This window comes from Orbilia oligospora (genome assembly GCF_000225545.1).
Source record: "Orbilia oligospora ATCC 24927 unplaced genomic scaffold scaffold00169, whole genome shotgun sequence".
NCBI lineage: Eukaryota > Fungi > Ascomycota > Orbiliomycetes > Orbiliales > Orbiliaceae > Orbilia > Orbilia oligospora.
In genome coordinates, this window is record NW_011645726.1 from 754,306 (window position 1) to 773,444 (window position 19,139).

General features: G+C 45.9%; 2 protein-coding genes across 2 annotated transcripts; one reads left to right on the forward strand and one right to left on the reverse strand.

Annotated features, from left to right (window-relative positions):
• Positions 1 to 816: 816 nt before the first annotated feature.
• AOL_s00169g225 (uncharacterized protein) lies at positions 817 to 1,969 on the forward strand (the record flags this gene model as incomplete). Its single annotated transcript, XM_011127582.1, has 2 exons — positions 817 to 1,288; positions 1,452 to 1,969. 2 exons carry the CDS (start codon positions 817 to 819, stop codon positions 1,967 to 1,969), a joined length of 990 nt encoding a protein of 329 aa, XP_011125884.1.
• Positions 1,970 to 3,424: 1,455 nt separating this feature from the next.
• AOL_s00169g226 (uncharacterized protein) lies at positions 3,425 to 19,009 on the reverse strand (the record flags this gene model as incomplete). The annotated part of the gene is made up of 2 exons (XM_011127583.1): positions 3,425 to 4,155; positions 4,216 to 19,009. The coding sequence occupies 2 exons, from the start codon at positions 19,007 to 19,009 to the stop codon at positions 3,425 to 3,427; spliced, it is 15,525 nt and encodes a 5,174-aa protein (XP_011125885.1).
• Between the last annotated feature and the right edge of the window lie 130 nt (positions 19,010 to 19,139).

Here is a 19,139-nt window from a genome sequence, read left to right on the forward strand (position 1 = left end):
GAAAGGGTATTACCAAGTTGTATCTGCTGCGGCTGAGGCGAATCTGCTAATGCAATTTTGGTGTAAACAGGCCCAACACATATGCACATGTACCTACTTGCCTACTACCTCGGGGCTTCAGAGTATTTTATCGTAGACTAAATCCGGGAGATAATTCTGACGAGCTGAGATATTAGTTCTTCCAGTAAACAATCTTTGAGGCGACGGGTGGAGATGATCATGATATCAAAAGGCGGGCCGATGGAAGCCCCGACGTCAGAGGGACATATGTCCACGACCCACCGACCTCCTGCAAAAGCGGATTCTGACCCTCTTGTGCCCCAACTAGGAGGCTGCAGGCTTTGCCGTTCTAGATTAAGTGTAGTAACGGCCATGCCACAGTGGCACGATCGACGGGGTTTCAGAGGTTAGATATACAGTATCCGTTTAAGGTGTGGGCCTGTACAAAGCATTCACCAAGAACTATGTAATTGGGAAATCTAGTTGTAGATGCGTAGTAGAATGGCAAAGTGGACGCAAAGTTGGCCGACTTGAAACCTTCAATGCATTAATGTCGTGACATATTGTATCTACCAATCTCTCAACTAGCTTTCTGCAGGGACAGCATCGGATATACGCGAATAACTTCTGCCGTGGCGATGCTGGTCTGCAGGGTCATAGGCAGCCGTCTTTATATTTATATATATCCACTTGATTCGCCCATAATTACTTGATTGTCGTGTAGGAAAATAGAACGAGCTAGGCGTATATATTACTGATAGTTTTAAATTTTAACTAGAGTCACAGTGAAATACCTATTCGATTCCAGCCTTGACAATGGGATGGACTGCGCTTCTGCTATTCATTTTCTTTGGTCTATACATTAATATTACAACCGAAGCACCGACGTCGGAGTCTATCACAGCTACTCCTGCCTCCCAAACCACTTCTGGCGCTCAGGCACCGAGCTGGAGCTCAACATTCAGCAATTATTCTGCTGGTTTAAGCTCTAAAGTACCCCCCCCAACGTCAATCTCGCCCGCCAAAGCTACCCCAAGAGCTGGGAGGGTACCAAGCAACTTTTTCTACGATGAGAAGGGGCTTAGGATCAAGTGTCGCCAGCCTCGCCACGTATATGACTTAAAACCTGTTTATGACCCAGAAGAATATCCTCGGCTTAAGGAATATAATTGGAAAGCGTATAAGACGGGTCGAGGGGGGGCCATCGATGCTATCCAGGTTCTGCAAAGTCAATGCAGGGCTCATTGCAGATGTACTCCCGAGGGTCGGATTGTATCGACGCTCGAGAGTGAGCGTTGTCGAGAGTCGCATATACCGGACAAGTGCTCTATTTTACTTTGTATTCCACCCAATCCATTAACTTTAATGAGCGCTGAATATCAATTTATAATTTAGCGACATGTTAGCGACATTTTTTTAGTCTCTGCGCTAACACTTTCTATCTGTTTTAGCGTGTTACTGCTATGCCAAGCTTACACAGGCCACGCCGATCCCAGGCGTCGAAGATATCCCAATCTCAGAATACCAGGAAACTCTTGACCGAATTCCATTGTCTGTTAGACTTGCAAGCGAGAATGAGGATTTTGCATGGATTTGGGGCCCAACAAGACTTGATTTTACAGTTCCGACTAGAGATTTGGTTCCGGCTCGGGATAGGCCATATTTTATGGAGGGCCCAAACGGCGAACTAGAGCATACTTGGGATACCGCTAACGGAATAAGCTCTGAATTTTGGAACATGGCGACATGGAACAGGAGGAACCCAGAAGAGACGGAGCGTGAGTGGGACCATATTAGTTCAGAGAGCCTTGAGTTTTGGAAAACGGCGCATTGGAACATAAATCGACCAAAGCGTAGAGATTTGGGTGCTATAGAGAATGAAACTGGTCTTGATGGCAATGTGGATTTCAACCCGCAGAGTGACGAATTGAATACCCCTAGTGAGGCCTTAAAGGAGGATTCAGGCTAGCCGCGTCTATTAACGGCGCTTTACTCAGGTTTTGAACTACCTGCTATTGTAAGTTTTCCCCACAAGAAGGTTTTCTTCTATACTACTTTGCATTGGCTTTCTGTCAGTAGAGAACCACGGAACACTATTTTAATATTAAAGCTTGCTCATGTCCAGATATCTATTGAATCTTCCAGAAAGTTGACTCCCAGCCCTCTATGGAACTTGACATTGGGTGAAACTATTATATAATATTAGCATCTACTACGCTGCTCTGATGCTTCGAGGAACCTAGAAGTTAAATTAATAGCGGCTCCCAGAGATCGTTTTTTTAAAAAAGTTAAAATTGAAAAAGATTGTTTCCTTACTCAGTTACCTGCCTATTTCCTTATTCGTCTTGAAAGATGTAATATTTCCTTGTTCCTTGGTATTATTCTCACTCGGTACGATCATTGTTTTGGTTCTAGCCGGTTGCGTCCGACGTTTTCAAAGGTCCAAACTCGCATGCTGGCTTCTACGTTTCTCGTCTCCTATTGTTAATAATATATTCGTCATTGCAACTTTTTCAAACCAAGCATATTACAAGAATTACGGTTTCTCAAATTACCAACTCTTATATTTTCTATAATTTACTCTCAAAATTAAATGTCTATAAGAATCTGGTCTCGCAAACCGGACAACACCACAATTTCTACCGTCGTTTTCCAAAAATAAAGTATTTCTGCTACGGAATGTATTCTATAGGGGCATAGATTAAAATTGCGGAAAGGTACGAAACATCAAGAAAACCTTGTCTCGTACCCAGCCCCACGCAAAAAAATCTTTGGGTGGAAGAAAATCGCACACCTGAATCTTTCTAGCCATTATATATTAGGATGTGCGGTTGTGTTCAGCTCAAAACCCTCCTAAGTTCAGGCACATTGGGCCTTGTGTGGTCTGTAGGTTTTTATGCTCATCCACTGGGCTAACTACTTACAGCATATCACATTCCAGTAACTAAATTGAGCCCCGCATTCAGTTTTGACCGACAGTATGATATAGTGTTGTATCACTCAAAGCAAAGTTTATCTATAATACACAAATGACAAAATTTTCAAAAAAATCAAAGGGAAGAGAAAAAAGAATATCAAGACATTTGAAATTCAACATAAAATTAAGTAAAGATTAGGTAATACAAATTTCTGAAATCAAACATGTCAAAATCAAGCACAAGTAACAGATAAAAAAGCCATAAATAACGCCCATAAATGTATAAAACGGAGTTTTGAGTTGGTAAAGGGTGTTTTGTACTCGTGATACGATCGTATCAAGTGCTTCTGTAGAGTATGTCTACTGATGGGAACCTTCCAAACTATTAATCGTGCCGTTGGTATGCATTCAAGTGCTGCCGCTCAACAGCATTATCATGTTACCGCCGACAGTAGTTTATTCAGCCGGGAAGTGTTGTATACAATTTACAACGCAGCTTGATTCTAACTACGAGGCTGTAAAGTAATTAACTTGGAAAGTGACATTATCTTGTGCACTTTCAGTGGACGTTGAACTACTGTTCGAGGAGGTCGTGGTACTTGAAGAACTTGAGGTGATTGTACTCGAGAATGAGGACATGGTAGAGGATCCGGATGTAGTTGAAGCGATTGTGCTAGATGGGAATTCTGAGGTACTCAAGATAGTACTTGAAGCGAGTGTTGTTGACGCCACGGCGGTAGTGCTGAGGAACGACGGTGATGCTATGCCGCCGGTACTAGTAGAAACGAGATGTTCGTCTAGGGAAATTGCTGTTGTGTTTGACCGGCTGGTACTACTCCTCATTGATCCTGACTTCGTAGCATCGCTAAACGAAGTAGTTGGATCGGAGATAAAACTACTTGTTGTAAGAATATGCTGATTAGGAGAAGGGGTAGTTCCATTGGTAACCATGGTAGTGCTGCTCGCAGTTGTTGTAGTTTTCCAAAAGTCTGAGTCCGCAGTATCACTAGAATAAGATGTAACTGTAGTGCTGGCTGTGGCCCCAACGGCGGCAGTGGTAGCTTCCGCATCGCTTGAGGATGAAGCTGTAGAGACTACACCTATGTCGTCACCTATACTAGTTAAGGATGTGATTTCTGAAGATTTAGCGGTAGTGCTATTTGCAACTGATGTTATTTGGGTTTGTTCCGGGCTCGGAGCCGAACCAAGCGTTTTTGGTTCTTCTGTGGGAGGAATAGCTGTAGAAGATGCTTCCGCCACGGAAGTATTGTCCCCTAAACTTGTAGTTGAAACCATACCCACATTGTCGTCCAGAGTTGAGGTTGGCTCGTCCGTAGATGCCGTCGTAGTGAAATCGCTAGTAGAACTTTCTAAAGCACCAGATGAAGAAATTAGAGAGTCGGTTGGTGCTGCAGATACCACTTCGGAACTCTTCTGACTTGTTGAAATTATACTTGGGTTGTTAGCTACCGTTGAGCTAGAACTACTTGTTTCCGTTGAACCTATAGGGATATCAGTGGGGCTGATAGGAAAACTATCCGAATTATTAGAGGTTGAAATTTCTGAAGTTGATTTTGAAGTGAAATCTGTGTCAGTGCCCGTGAGCTCAAGGCCGCTAGTTGCAGTGGCAGATATTGTCTGGCTAATGGTGGATACAATGCCGATATTATCGTCTAAAGTGGATATGGAATCATTAGATTCCGTTAAACCCGTCGGTCTATCGGCTAAGGTTGTTGGAGCGCTGCCCGGAGTCCCAGAAGATGAAGCTTCTGAGATTGTCTCCGTAATGGAACCCACATCAGTAGATTCTGAATCGGTGGTTGTTTCTGAAATTTTTGTGGTCTCTAGCACTGTTGAGGAAGGGGAAGATGTACTCGAAGCGGTTTCAGCTACTGGAGTAGTAGATGGCTCATTTTCAGATGTGCTACTTTTCATGCTGGCAGTTGATGCCAAGTGACCATCAGTTTGGAAGCTAGGATCAGCACTTGTAGATGTTCCCAAAGAAGAGAAAAGATCTGTTGTTTCGCTGCCTTCAGATGATGTGATGGTTACTTCACCTTCCGAAAACGAGGAGGTACTTGTAATATCATTTGAAATAGTATCAGGGGAAGAGGCCGCCGTTTCTTCAGCTGTCGACGCGCTTGTTGTCTCTGGAAAGCTTTGTTCGGAGAAAGATTGCGATGTGGGAATAGAACTATAACTAGTCATCGCATCGGGCGTCGGTGTCACACTCCTTTCTGTTTCGGTTAACTCATTGCTGGAGGCAGAATCAACCTCTGTTTTCAAAGTTAAGCCGGAGCTATCGGAGCTAGAGGCATGGTTAGTCTGAAAGCTACTTAGGCTTTCAGTAGAAGAGTCTGTCGGTGTATCGAGTATCCCTTCTGTAGTGGTGGTTGAGGGCCCGTCTCCTGAAAATAAAGTACTGGAAGTCGTGATCTCATCCATTGAAGATCTAGCAGTACTTGACACAAGGTTTGCTTTGGTACTAACAGTTGATATCGTATCTCCATCTTCCTTGGATGAAGTAGTATCACTTTGAGTGTTTTCACCTGTAGGTTGGGTGTATGGACTTGTTGATGACGTAAAATCCTCAGAAGTTGTCGTTTCGGTTTCAGTTACCCTAGTCGTTATTTCTGCAGAAATTGAACTCTCTAGTGGCTGAGATACGGTTGATCCTCCATGATCTGAATCAGTGCTGAGAGGTAGAGCTGTAACAGTTGTCAATATGTCCTTGCTGTCTGTTTCTGTACTAGTCGTACTATCGCTCGCGATCGAGAGATCTGAGCTTGTTGAACTAAAAGTTTGGTCTATTGTCGTGGTATCCGTAGCACTGACTGGTTTCGTATGCTCTGAAAGAGAGAAATCGGTCCCTGGGTCCGATTCAGTAGAAGTGGTTGAAGATGTAACACTCGCTGAAGTGAAACTACTCTCAGACCTCGTTGTTATTCCCGTATCTGAGGTAGCCTCCGAAGCCTCGACCGAGCTAGATTGAGAGGGCGTAGTAGTGGCCTCTAGCGAATTCTGACTCAGCGAACTTGTGAAATCTAGGTCAAAGGAGGTAGTCGCCAACGTTTGACTAGCGAGGCCGCTACTCTGTGATGATTCAACAGAGCTGGCAGTCGGAGAATCGCCGGTTTCAGTCGACGTATCCGTTGAAGTTGTACTAATTATCCCTTGGTTGTCGCCGAAAGAACTAGTAACATCTGTAGTCGGAGTCTCCTCCGCACTAGGAAACTGCGAAGTTGTTGTCTCCTCCGAAAGTGAAGACGTAGTAATCTCGACTGTTTCAGCCATGGCTTTGGAGCTAATGTCGTTCGAGCTCGCACCATCACTCTCACTAGAAATGGCAAAGGTGGGGGTTGTATTTTCTTTTTGAGATACAGTTGCCGTGCTAACCACACTCTCATTGTCATCGAGGGAACTTGCTGGTAAATTAACACCCGTTGTACCAGTGCTTTCAGATGGCACGCTCGATGAAATATCTTCTGTGGTGCTTGCATCCGTAGCTCCAGTAGGAGCAAGTGGTGATGTGGATTCTCCTTCGCCACTACGGGTGCTACTAGCTTCACCATCAGAAGCAGGACTAATATTTTCACTTGTTGATGTTATTGCAGGCAAGTTAATGTTGGGATTGCCAGTAGTATATGAACTTGTTGTATCATCAGTCGCTGTGCGTTCTGGGCCAATACTAGAAGTTGAAAGGGTAGTCTCGAAGTCCGAACCCGCAGTTGTGCTTTCAACGCTATCTGTTGTAATAAAGCTGGCAGATGTGTCGCTACCGGTTTCTGTAGACGAGCCAGAGACTGTTATAGACTCAGAACTTGCGTTCGGACCAATAATGCTGTTTGATTTGCTATATAATTCCGTAGATAAGAGATCACTGGTTGAAGTGACATCTGGCAAATCAACTATTGGACTACCGGTAGTTATAGAAATTTCTGCGATTGAACTTGACGAGGATCCTCCGGAAGTACTTTTGTCAAATTCTGTAGAGGTTGTAGCTTGAGTAGACGAGACAATTATCTCAGATTCAGTACTTGAGGTTCCAGTCGCATGTATCGTTCCCGATTCCGAGTCAGTAGAGCTTGATGGAGCATCAGTTTCGGTGAATTTAGTTGTTAATTCGGTATCCTGATCATCTGAGGTTGACTTGGAGCTTCCTGAACCAGTTGTGGACTCTGATGCTTCAATACTGGACGTAGATACCATATGCTCATCGTCGAGCGACATAGTAGGCAGTCCCTCGCTGAGGGACGTAACGGTGAATTTTTCTGATAAGTCTTCAGGAGTTGATGTTTCTATAGACCCTGAGCGATCGGATGTAACTGAAGCAATAACAGTTTTAGATTCGGATGCTGAGGTTGTTTGCACAGAAATACCCGAAATCTCTGTTGAGTCCGTACCTTCTGCAGTCCAACTTGCATCACTCCCACTTGAGGCTGTATGTGTCGTGCTTAGGATGTTTTCTCGTGCACTCGGGGTCGTAAATTCCGTGCTGGTAGCGGAGGTACTGCCCGCATCATTGCTATCAGTAGGTGCACCACTAATCATACCTCCGACTGAAGTATAATAATTATCTTCCGATGTCGTAGAGGTCTCAACAGCGCGGTCTTCGCCCGGAGTCGACGAGGAGCTGGTTTCAGTAGTCAATGCCTCGGTTGAGGTTATAGAGACTGTAGTCTCTCCTGACAAATGGTTCCTGGTTGAAGTGGATTGTAGGTCCTCGGAACTGGTAGAGGTATTGCCAGAAGATAGTGTTATAGAGTCACTCAACGAAGTTCGTGCAGGCATTGAATCATCTGTGGTTGAAGCCGGGATATCCTGCCTCTCTGTGGAAGATGGGATGCTGGCGATGTTTGTAGGCGGATTCAAGCTGGGAAATGATTCTGACCCAAGAATGGTCGATTCAAAGCTGCTCGCATCAGTAGATTGCGGCTCGGACGTGGTCTTGGATGTAGTTTCTTCTTCTTGACTAGCTGTCGTTGAAGCACGAGAATCACCGCTTGTCTCACTTCTCGTCTGAGAGATACTAGATGTGCTAACCATACCGATTGGTAGCGAAACCGTAGAGAGGGTATCGGTGTCCCGTTCTACAGTTGTTTGAGTGTCTGTATCATAAGCTGATTTGTCTGGTGTGGTCATAGTGGCTTCGACACCCGTTTGACTGGTCGTATGGTCGGCTGGTGTCGAAGTGCCCTGGTCCCGCGAACTGGTCGCTGTTACCGGCGTCTCATCTGGCCTACTAGTCGGCTCTGATAGAGTGATATCTTCAACGGAAGTAGGCTCGACTGCTGAGGTGTCACTTGTTGTTTCTAGTGAGGGCTGGCCACCGATAGTTGACCCTGATGAACTCAGAAGTTCTGTTTCAGACGCTACAGTAGATTGATCTAAGGTACTGGTAATCTCATCTGAAGTTATGCTTGATCCCTGATCTTTGGAATTCGCCGAAGAAGTAATATCCGGTATTCCAATTATGGGACTTCCAGTATCAATAGACCGCTGGGAACTGGATTCCGAAGTAGTAGAAGTAGCTGTCTGAGTCTCTTCATCAAAGCTTGTAGCTGTCTGCTGCTCTTCTGTCTTGCTAAACTCACTATTTGGAGTCTCGGCTGTGGTAATCACTGTTCCACCATCTAGAGTACTTGTGAAACCTTCGGGTGCGGACGTGGAGCTATCTTGTGAAGTCGATGTTTTTGTAGCGTCGCTTCTACTCTCGGTCCACGCAGTTTCTATCGATGTTGTAGTTGCCTGGCCAGATTCGGGAGTTCTAGAATCGCTGAGGCTAGAAATATCTTCCGATGTGGGGATTCCAACAATAGAACTTCCAATTTCGTATGTCGACGTCGATTCCGCTAAAGTTTTAGTATCATATTGACTATTCGTAAATATTGGCTGCACATTCTCAGACAAATATGATTCGGCGGTGGAGGATGTCTCGGAGAAACTTAATGAACTCTGTAAACTAAGATAAGTTCTTTCGACGGATGTAGTAACCCCATCCGGCATGGTAGTCACAACCTGTTCTGATGCAACTGGAGTGGATGATCCGTCGCTATCAGTGGTGTAACTCATCGATGTTCGGTTTGCATGCTCAATAGTATTTGTAGATCCATCACCCTCGCTTGTTACTGATACCTGATCGTGGCGAGTTTGTATTGGTGTAGCAAGGCCGTCTTCACCAGTTGTAAAATCCTCGGGACCAGAAGTCGTAGTATCTGGGCCAATAGTCGTAGAAGCTCCATCCATGCTTGTTTTATGCGAAGCTCCCCCGGTCACTTCAGTACTGGTATTAAGTTCTAGTTGGCTGGATGTACTTGGGCTGGAACTAGTAGTCGTTTCGGATGCTTCACTTGAAATACCAATCAGAGTGCTATCATCCGTACTAGCGGCGCTACCGCTGTTAATAGCGGATGAAAATCCTTCGTTGGGGGTGGTTATAGTAAAGTTATCTTTGCTGGTAGTGGAACCACTAGCTGAGGATTCAACTACTGTTTCCACCGGTGTAGCCAACCCGCCGTCACCAGTCATCGAGGAATATCCAGATACTGAAACTCCCTCTGAGAGGGTAGCTGAGCCATTTTCTTCAGTAATGGGATATTGTATACCTGAGGAAGTCATGGTTCCAACCACCGGAGTGGTGGATCCGTCGCCACTGGTTGTAAAACTTATTGACGCGACATTGGTTCGAACGACTGGAGTCGCTAGGCCGTCATCACCCGTCGTATAACTAAAATCTGTGGAAGTATCGAGCGAAAATGTCTCACTTGTGCCTGGTTCAGTACTCTCCATGGTTTGGACGAATGTTTCAATAGGGGTACTAATGCCATCATCTACTATAGTCCAAGTTGTAGAGCTAACGGGCAAAATAGTCGGCCCAGGCTCTGACAAGTCCGCAGAAGAAGAAAGCGGACTAGACGTCGGTGTTTTGGTAGGAGTTGTAAGTCCATCATCCCCAGTCATAAAGGTTACTTCTGAAGTAGATGCATCTTTAGTGGGAGTTTTAAGCGGACTTGTTGTTGTGCTATCCTCGGCTGGTGTCGGGGTGGCTTGTGTGGCAGATGTCCCGTCATCAACTGGTATTGTAAACCCACCATCTCCCGTTTCGGAAGCTGCTCCTGAAGTGACTGGAAGAGCTTTTGAGGAAGTACTAAGGTCGAAGTCAACTTCATTAGTAGTGGTTATGTCGGGAATCGAAGATGTGTTCGGTATTATGATGCCATCTTCGCCTGTTGTCGCAGTTGGTGATAATATGTTCGTCTGGGGAACTGGTGTCGTGAAACCATCATCACCTGTTGTTACAGATGGATCTGAAGTGACTAAAGAGCTTTCTGTGAAGCTATCCGAAGAAGAGCTCATATCATTATCGCCAGTAGTAGAAATAATATTGGAGGCACCCACCGTCACTGACGGCGAGAAGATATTGGTTTGGGGCGTGGGCGTTGTAAATCCATCCTCTCCTGTTGCAATCATCGTGGAAGCGTCAAACCCAGTCGTCCTGCCATCTTCCCCAGTCGTAAAGCTAGCATCAGTGGTCAAGCTTAGGGATTCGGCTACCGTAGTGAGATCGGTCTCGTCCGCTGTAGCAGTTGGTGAAACGACGCTAGTTTGGAGGATTGGAGTTGTAAAACTATCATCCCCAGTTGTAAAGCTAATCTCAGCCGGCGAAGACAGGATAGTAGTAACCTCCCCGCTATTACCAGTAGTAAATTTAGACTCTACTGTCGCTGAAATTTCGCCGTCTCCGGGAGTAGTAAGGCCATCTTCCCTCATTGTAGCACTTGTACCAGACTCTTTTTGGGTAGAAGAGGCGATGGTCTCGATAGATGTAACCAAGCTATCATCTCCAGTGGAGGTGGCTATAATTGAAGTGGTGAGCCCATTATCGCCTGTGGTCAAGTCGGTGTTAGAGGAAATTTCCACGGGCGTCGGAACTCCATCATCCCCGGTAGTGGGATAGCTAGTTGCGGATGTACCTTCATTGTCATGGCTTATAGTAGAAGCTATAGTCTCACCATCTACTCCAGTGATGAAGGTGCCTGCAGTATTTTCAGAATTTGTAGGCGATGGGATGTCGATACCGGGTCTCCCACCCACTGTTTCCCCATCCGTCGTTTGGGGTGATTGAGAAGTTTCAAGAGGTGTAGGTAATCCATTATCATTCGCTGTTACAGAAGTCTGTAGCTGCTCTGTTTTTTGGCTAGTGGGCGTGGTGACACCATCGTCTCCGGTCGTGTATTGGCCCATTGATTCGGGAGGAGACATTGTAACTACCGAGATGGTGCCGCCATCTCCTGTAATAGTCGCCAAGCTATTGGTGTTGGAGTTAGTTCCAACAGGCCTAGTTTCCTCTATCGAGGTAGTAAAACCATCTAGGCCTGTTGTAGAAGTAAAAATTGGGAACTTTGTGTATTCCACAGGAGTGCTAATGCCATCATCACCAGCCGTATAGCTTGTGTACATCTCAGTGCTTAGGATTGTCTCTGAGGTAGCAACGACAATTGGTACGCTACTGCTGTCGGCTTCTGTGCTATAACTGGCGTAGCTGTCTGTAGCCGAACTGGTGTCTTCCGGGAGGTTGGTTACCCCAGTAGATATCGTATTCCCGTCACTTCCCGTCGCTTGGACGGTAGATATGAGCGAGGACGATGTTACCTCCGGAACTTCAGTAAGCTCAATAGGAGTCGTAGATTCGGGTTCATCAGTTGTATCGTCAATGTCTATACCTTTAGATGGTATTTCCTCTGGCCTATCAGTCACATTTGTAGGAGTGGTGTTACCATCCCCAGTCGTGAATGTAGCAGGTGCAGATCCAGACGTGATATCTGGCACCTTAGTGACATCTACGGGCGTAGTAAATCCATCATCACCTGTTATGAAGCTTGTATACCCATCAGATGATGTTTCCTCTGGTCGCGAAATAGTTTCGATAGGCGTCGTAAAACCGTCTTCGCTAGTTGTGAAGCTTGCATCTATCTCGGAATATATTTCATCTGGGGTATGGATGACTTCTATGGGAGTAGTACTGCCATCATCTCCAATTTTAAATGTAGTAGATACTAATTCAGAAGAGGTAGCGCTTGGTGGTGTAGTGATATCGACAGGCGATGTAAAACCACCTTCATCTGTTGTAATCTTCTCGGTTAAAGTTCCCTCTGGATGTGTAGTCATTTCAACGGGTGTAGTATAGCCATCATCCCCAATCGTAAACGTAGTAAATGTGGATTCAGAAGAAGATATCTCCGGTAGCTTGGTGACATCAAGTGGTGTGGTGAAGCCATCATCTCCTGTTATAAAGCTCGTGTACATACCGGGTGTTGTTGCCTCCGGTGCTGAAGTAGCTTCAATGGATGTAGCCTCAACAGGTGCTGTAGATCCACTTTCACCACTTTTATGTCCTTGGGATGAACCAGATGTAGGTGAATCCACAAGAGTGGTCTTCCCATCTTCTTCTGTCGTGATAGCACCAGATGAAATCTCAGAGGATGTAATCTCTAGGATCTTGGTAACATCAGCCGGCGTCGTGAGTCCGTCGGTACCTGTTACATCATTTGGCAATGAGTTCGAAAGGCTTTGGTCCACGGGAGTAGTCGCCCCATCCTCATCTGTCGTATAGATAGTGGATTCTGTGCTAGCGGATGCGGTACTAGGAACCTTGGTAACCCAAATAGGTGTTGTGAATCCGTCTTCACCGGTTGTATACATAGTCGAGACTCCTTCAGATGTAGCTTCCGGAATCTTAGATATTTCAACCGGCGTAGTGTTTCCATTCTCGTCGGTAGCATAACTCGTAAAAACTGTTTGAGAAGTTTCCACCGATTGACTATTCTCTGTGGATATAGCCTCATTACTTGAATGGGTTTGGATAGGGGTCGTGATGCCGTCATCACCGGTCGTGAACTCTAACGTCTCAGGAGTTGCACTAGGTTCGACTGGAATAGTATTGCCATCTGACCTAGAGGTAAGAATCGAATCTGCGGGTGTTGTTGGTCCTGTCGGAATGAGTATCGTTCCACCGCTCTGGTCAGTCGTAAAGCTCGAAGGCATATCCGAACGACTAATTATGACTGTGCTCTCAAACCCATTTTCATTCGCTGTAGTAATAATATGGGGCTCGACTGATGAGCTTGGCTCCACGATGTTAGTTTCCCAATCGATAGTCGAGATTTCAGGAGCTGTTGGTGTAATCTCAATTGATGTCTCAGCTCCATCTGCGTCTGTAGTAGTCACGAAACTCGATGGCACTCTTGAAGAGGTCACTTGAACTGCGGTTTCGGAACCATCATCGCCCGTTGTAATGATAAATATAGGCTCGGCTGATGAACTTGACTCGAAAACCTTAGTTTCTCCATCAATACTTGAGCTATCAAAAGCAGTAGGTGTAATCTCGATTATCGTCTCAGACCCCTCCGCATCTGTAACAGTGATGAGGCTTGGCTGTATGGTTGAAGGTGTTTCCACTGTCGTGAGCTGTCCATAATCACCTGTGGTATAGGCCATGGAGTCCGACGCTAGAGTTTCAATTGCTGTCTCAGAGCCATTATCGCTTGTAGTCGTAAAGGACTCGGGAATCTGGGAAGAAGATATAGAAATTGTAGTCTCTGAACCATCCGCCCCAGTAGTCGTGATAACAGAGGGTTGCAGTGTAGTAACTATATTAATAGATCTTGTTTGTTCATCTGACTCGGTCGCAAAATCGAGAGACTGCTGGCTTGTGATTCCAATTGTTGTTTCCAATCCGTTGTCATTTGTCGTAACGATGAAAGTGGATTCTAACGACGATGTGATTGGCACAGGTGTAGATTGCCTATCCTCAGCGGTGGTGTATAGAATGCTCGATTCAAAAGTTCGAGAAACCTCAATTGGTGTTGTAATGCCATCCTCACCTGTACTGTAACTAACAATCGCAGTTCTACCACTTGTAATTGGTTCAATGGTGATGGAACCATCACTACCAGTTGAATATGTCAAATCTGGCTCTATCAAGGTTGTTATCTCGACGGGAGTCTGATTGCTATCGTCGCCAGTGGAATAACTAGTAATGACAGTAAACTCATGAGTGGTCGTCATCTCAGTTCGGGTTTCAAATCCTTCGGTTGCCGTTGTGTAGATCGCGGTAGCATCAGATTCGGAAGTTTTTGCAGTAGTCGCTTCAATTAAACTTTGACTTCCGTCGTCTCCCGTTGCATATGTCGTAAATTCTGTTTCTGATGCCGTGGGATCGGGTAAGTTGACGACGGGAGAGCCGGCGTCGTTGGTCGTGGTCAGGACTATACCTGGGGACGAAGTTGCCTCTAAGGAATTTTCGGGTGCATTACTTGGCTCCGTCGAATCATCTATGGATACAACTTTCGAAGTGGAAGCTTCCACGATACCAGTGATGGGGGAGCGGTTCTCAATTGTCGTTGTCGTCGGGGATTCATCAGAAGAGAGTCCCTCTGACGGACGCGGAGTTGGTAATCCATCCTCCCCTGTTGTGAAGCTTATATCCTGTGTTGTAGTTATTTCCACGGTCATTTCAGATCCATCGTCTCCGGTAGAAACACTTGTATATACAAGCTCAGTAGAACTGGAGAAGTTCGGAAGCCCTATAATAGGACTACTGGTGCTGAAGGAAGTGGACTCAGCCACACTAGATCCTTCATCTAGTGTCGGCATATATGATATTTCAACCGGTGTGGTTGTGCCATCCTCCCCAGTCGGGAACTCCTGGCTTAGGCTATCAAGAGAAGTTGTATATTCGTCCTCTCCAGTTGTAACAGCTTGACTTGGGCTTTCAAGAAGAGTTGTAAGGCTGTCGTCGCCGGTATTTACTACCGGCGACGATGTATCATCTCTTGTTACTGTCAGTTCAATCATGGTAGTTTGACCATCTTCACCAATCGAAAGCGAAGTTGTGGTAAACTCCTCATGAGTGGTGGCTGGAACTTCGGTTTCCGTTACCTCCACAGGGGTAGTGCGCCCATTTTCACCAGTTGTAAACGTTGTTAAGAAACTCTGGGATGGTTCAGTAGAAGACATATCCGGAATACCAATGATAGGTGATCCAGGTGAATTGACGCTTGATGTCGTAACAGTTGATGGTTGCGCGTCTTGGTCAGTAGTGAGATCTATGATAGATCCAGAGGTAACCGATATTGTTGGAATTCCCCGAGTGGATTCAGGGCTATCTGTAGTAGTCTTCTCATCTTCTCCATCCGTAGAAGCCTGTTCAGAATTTGACGAAGAAGGAGAGCGTTCTGAGGAAGTCAGCACGATGGTGAAGGTAGTTGCCCCCTCTACTCCATTGGATCCGGTTGTAGTCAATGTAGTCGTGATTGCTTCCTCAACTGACGTTTCCGAGATACTTGCAGGTGAAGAACTTGTCACTACTTCAGTCTCAGTAGACTGAGTATTCGTCGATACCACATTTGTTGGCAATTCCCCAATTGAGGTGACACTCGCAGCTGCTGTTGCCTTTGTGGTTTTCGACTTGGTAGACTTGATCTTTGTTGAGCTAGTTTCTTCTACAGTACCAAAAGTATCCGTTGACAAAGAAACTTCGGAAGTTTCTAGTAGCTTTGTCTTTGTTGACTTGGTTTTTGTAGATTTCACTTTGGTAGACGTAGTCTCATCGGCCGTGGGGCCACCGGTGGGAATACCAACTATCGGAGATGCCGCGGATGATTTTGTTGATTTTGTCTTTGTAGTTTTAACCTTTGCTGACGTAGTTTCTCCACTCGCTGTGGTCTTTGCTGACTTCGTTTTACTTGTCTTTGTTTTTGAGGTTGTCCCAGATTCCAAATCATTAGTTGCAGTTGTCTTCGGAGTTTTGGTCTTAGTGGCCTTAGTCTTTGAAGTTGACTCAGGTTCTAAAGTCACCTCCGAGGTCGCTTTTGTCTTTGTTTTAGTCTTCGTCTTTGTTTTAGTCTTAGAGTCTGACCCAGAGTTCTCATTTTCAATTGATGTTGTCTTTGGAATCTTAGTTTTGGACCTTGTAGACTTAGTTTTCGTATTAATCTTGGTATTTTGGTTTGGGGCATTGTCAGTCGAGGTTACACGAGTCTTTGTTCTAGTTCTCGTCTTCGTAGCCGCCGCACTCGCTGATGAGATAAAAGAAGAATCGGAAAGTGAAATGTCCGTAGTCTGACTAGAAGTTACATCGCTGTTGTTCGAAGAAACAGTATTAATAGACGACGTCGAGGCTATTGTGGTAATTCCCTCGACGCCATTAGAACCCGTAGTTGTGAATATATTTGTCACGACTATAGGAAAGCTCAGAGCAGTATTGCTACTAGCCTCTTGGTTTTGGGTTACCACTAAAGTCGTTGAAGAACCATCGGTCCCTGTTGTCGTAATCGTTTGTGGCTGCTGGGGAGGACTAGTTTCTTCGGTAGGTGTAATAACTATAGTAGTTGAATAACCGTCTGCATTCGTAGTGGTAAAAGTCTGAGGCCCCGCGACTGTTGGCCTTGCTGTCGGTGTGATCACTATAATCGTAGATGAACCATCCGCATTCGTAGTAGTGATCGTTTGTGGTTGGTCTGGAGCCACGACAAGGGTGGCTGAAGATCCATTTGCGTCTGTAATCGGGATCGTTCCGGGTCCTGATGGGCCTTGGGTAGGTGCTACTACAAACGTCGTTGAAGACCCATCAGCTCCTATCGTAGTGATTGTTACTGGCCTCCAGGTAGTCTGATCTGTTGGTTGGCCTGTTGGCTGAGTCACCCCTCCGCCTTCAGATCTGGATACTGGTGAGCCCGATGTGGGAGAAGACTCCCCGGCGACATTAGAAACCGCTGGGCCAGCGGAAGCGACTCCGCTCTCGGGATTTTGTGGGGTATCAATCGGCCCCGTTGCCCCATCCGACGGTTGAGCGGATGTCGGGGTAGCAACTGGAGTCCCGCTTTGGTCCCCTTGGAAGGCGCTGGAGCTATCCGGAGATTGTGGTTGTTGTGTTTGTGGCTGTTTTCCAGCGTCTGGTGATTGAGTAGCACCATCAGCCGTCTGGCCGGCCGAAGTCAGACTAGGAATCCCAACATTCCCATCTGAAGGGTTCTGGACAGGGAATGTCTCTGCTGAAGACGGGGGCTGGTTCTGAGACTGGGCAGGTGATTGTTGTGGAGTACTTTGATCTGGTGCCCTTTCGGATGCTGAGACTCTAGTTTCCGAAGTACCTAGAGAGTTTTCTTGTCCACTTGCTGGGGTTTGGCTGGGACTGGCCTGAGCATCCTGGGACATCTGACTGGGTCTAGAGGAAGTTACATCATGATTTGGAGTCTGAGTAGCAGTAAAGATATTACTGAAGTCCGAGTCATCCATAGTCACAATGACGGTTTGCTGAGAACCAGTACTAAACGTGGCTACTACTCGACTATCTCTAGAGGTAGAACTAGTTCCCAGAAAAGGGAGGCTCGCAGAATTAGTAGCCCGGCTAGATACCACTGTAGTGCGGCCGTTACTTTGGCTTCGACTTGTATTCTGATTCCCCTGGTTGTTCTGGCCTTGACTATTTTGCTGAGCTCGAGAGGTTGTTGAAGTGGACGCCATTCTTGCGGAAGTAGCTGCAGCTTGTGAGGTTGTAGCTGCACGAGCAGCGCTAGCTGTAGAGGAAGTAGCCCCTCTAACAGAGGTTCTAGATGCCCCCCTTCCAGAGCTAGTCGTTCCCCTGCTAGCCGATGTCGATGCCGTAGCACTATCAATAGCCAACAAGCTAATAGTAACACAGTTGCTATATCTCGATGGATTGGATAGTCCATAAACAATATCTTCCCGTAGCGAATTGGTAGCTGATGAAGTACAGTACGCAAACTGTAAACTAATCCCAGATCCACTAAAAACGAGGGTCCCTGTAGAACCAATATTGAAGCCGTATCTAAGAGCGCCGGACGGCGGATTCAAGCTGAACTGCATACTCCATGCTTGGTCTGCCGAATCTTGTCGTTTTCTTCGTCGTTTGCTGGATGAGCTTGAAAGATCAGAAGTAGAGATGAGATACACTATCCCACCTGTAGCCCTTTCAATAAGCTCGCCTTTGGAATTTAGGTAAACGCTTAAAGGCTTCACATATTTTGGCCTGTCCTGAAAAAGTTGCAACTCATTCGACGCCGAATTATTTGACTTGGCAATCGGATACGTGTTCTCTCTATTATTCTCTTCGCTGGCATCGGCATACAAATCGAAGTAGCTAGGCTCTGTTGAAGTACTAGATGCCAGACTACTGGTTTTTGTTTTTGTTTTTGATATATTCTTTTTTGTTGTGGAAGTTGTAGATGTTGAAGAAGGGGTAGCAGGAGGAGAAAAATTCCAAGGAAACAAAGCAGGCGGGAACTTGAGCGTAATAGTTCCAGTTTGCGGATCAACATTCAAAGCAGTAGAACTAAAAGAAAAGTCAGTAGCATCAGCAGCACTTGCAGTTACAATACTAGAAGAACTCGAACTCGCGGTACTCGTAAGAACAACAGGCAACGTGGCGGTCTGTCTGGAAAAAGCAGTCGAATTGCGATAATCGGTTTTTGTAAAAGTCAATACTGTCGGTGCGGTCGAAACGTATGCGAGCGTGGATTCATCACTTGACCCGGAGTTAATTATTACCGGTCCGGTCCTGCTGATACGTGAAGTACTTTCATAAACTGTGGAAGATGGGGAAATGCTGACAATGCTATCGGTGATGGAGAGGGAATAGGTAAATGATGTACCAACCTGAGATTCCGTCCCTGTTACGGTTGCAGGCTGCCCATTGACAGCACTAAGTGACATATATAGTGTTACAGTCTTCGTATATGCAAAGACCCATTCATGGAACCCTGCAAAGTAGTATGGAACATAGGTATGTGTTCCATTATCCCGAACGTCACCGATGCTAGTGATCCGCTGGTCGGAGTAGGACACCGTAGCTACCGGACAATTTTCACAGGCAGAGTATGTGATTGGAGGGTCGATATCATTGTTCACTCGCGAAGGCTCAGAAACAGGGCAAGTTGATAATTGTTGCTCTGCCATATATTCGCCGGCCAGTGTCATGGTTTCGGTGATGGTGCTGAGTGATATTATCGTCTTGTATACGACATTCTTCTTTCTCCACGCTTGCGGCGGAGCTATAGCTGCCGTAGCCATTTGGATGAAAAATAAGCCGAACACAACCAGCATCTTGAGGCCGTGCGACAAAGTCATGGCTGTCAACTTGTTGCTGATCTTGTTGAGAGGTTATGGAGTAATATTTACAAAGAAGAGAAGTAGGATCACA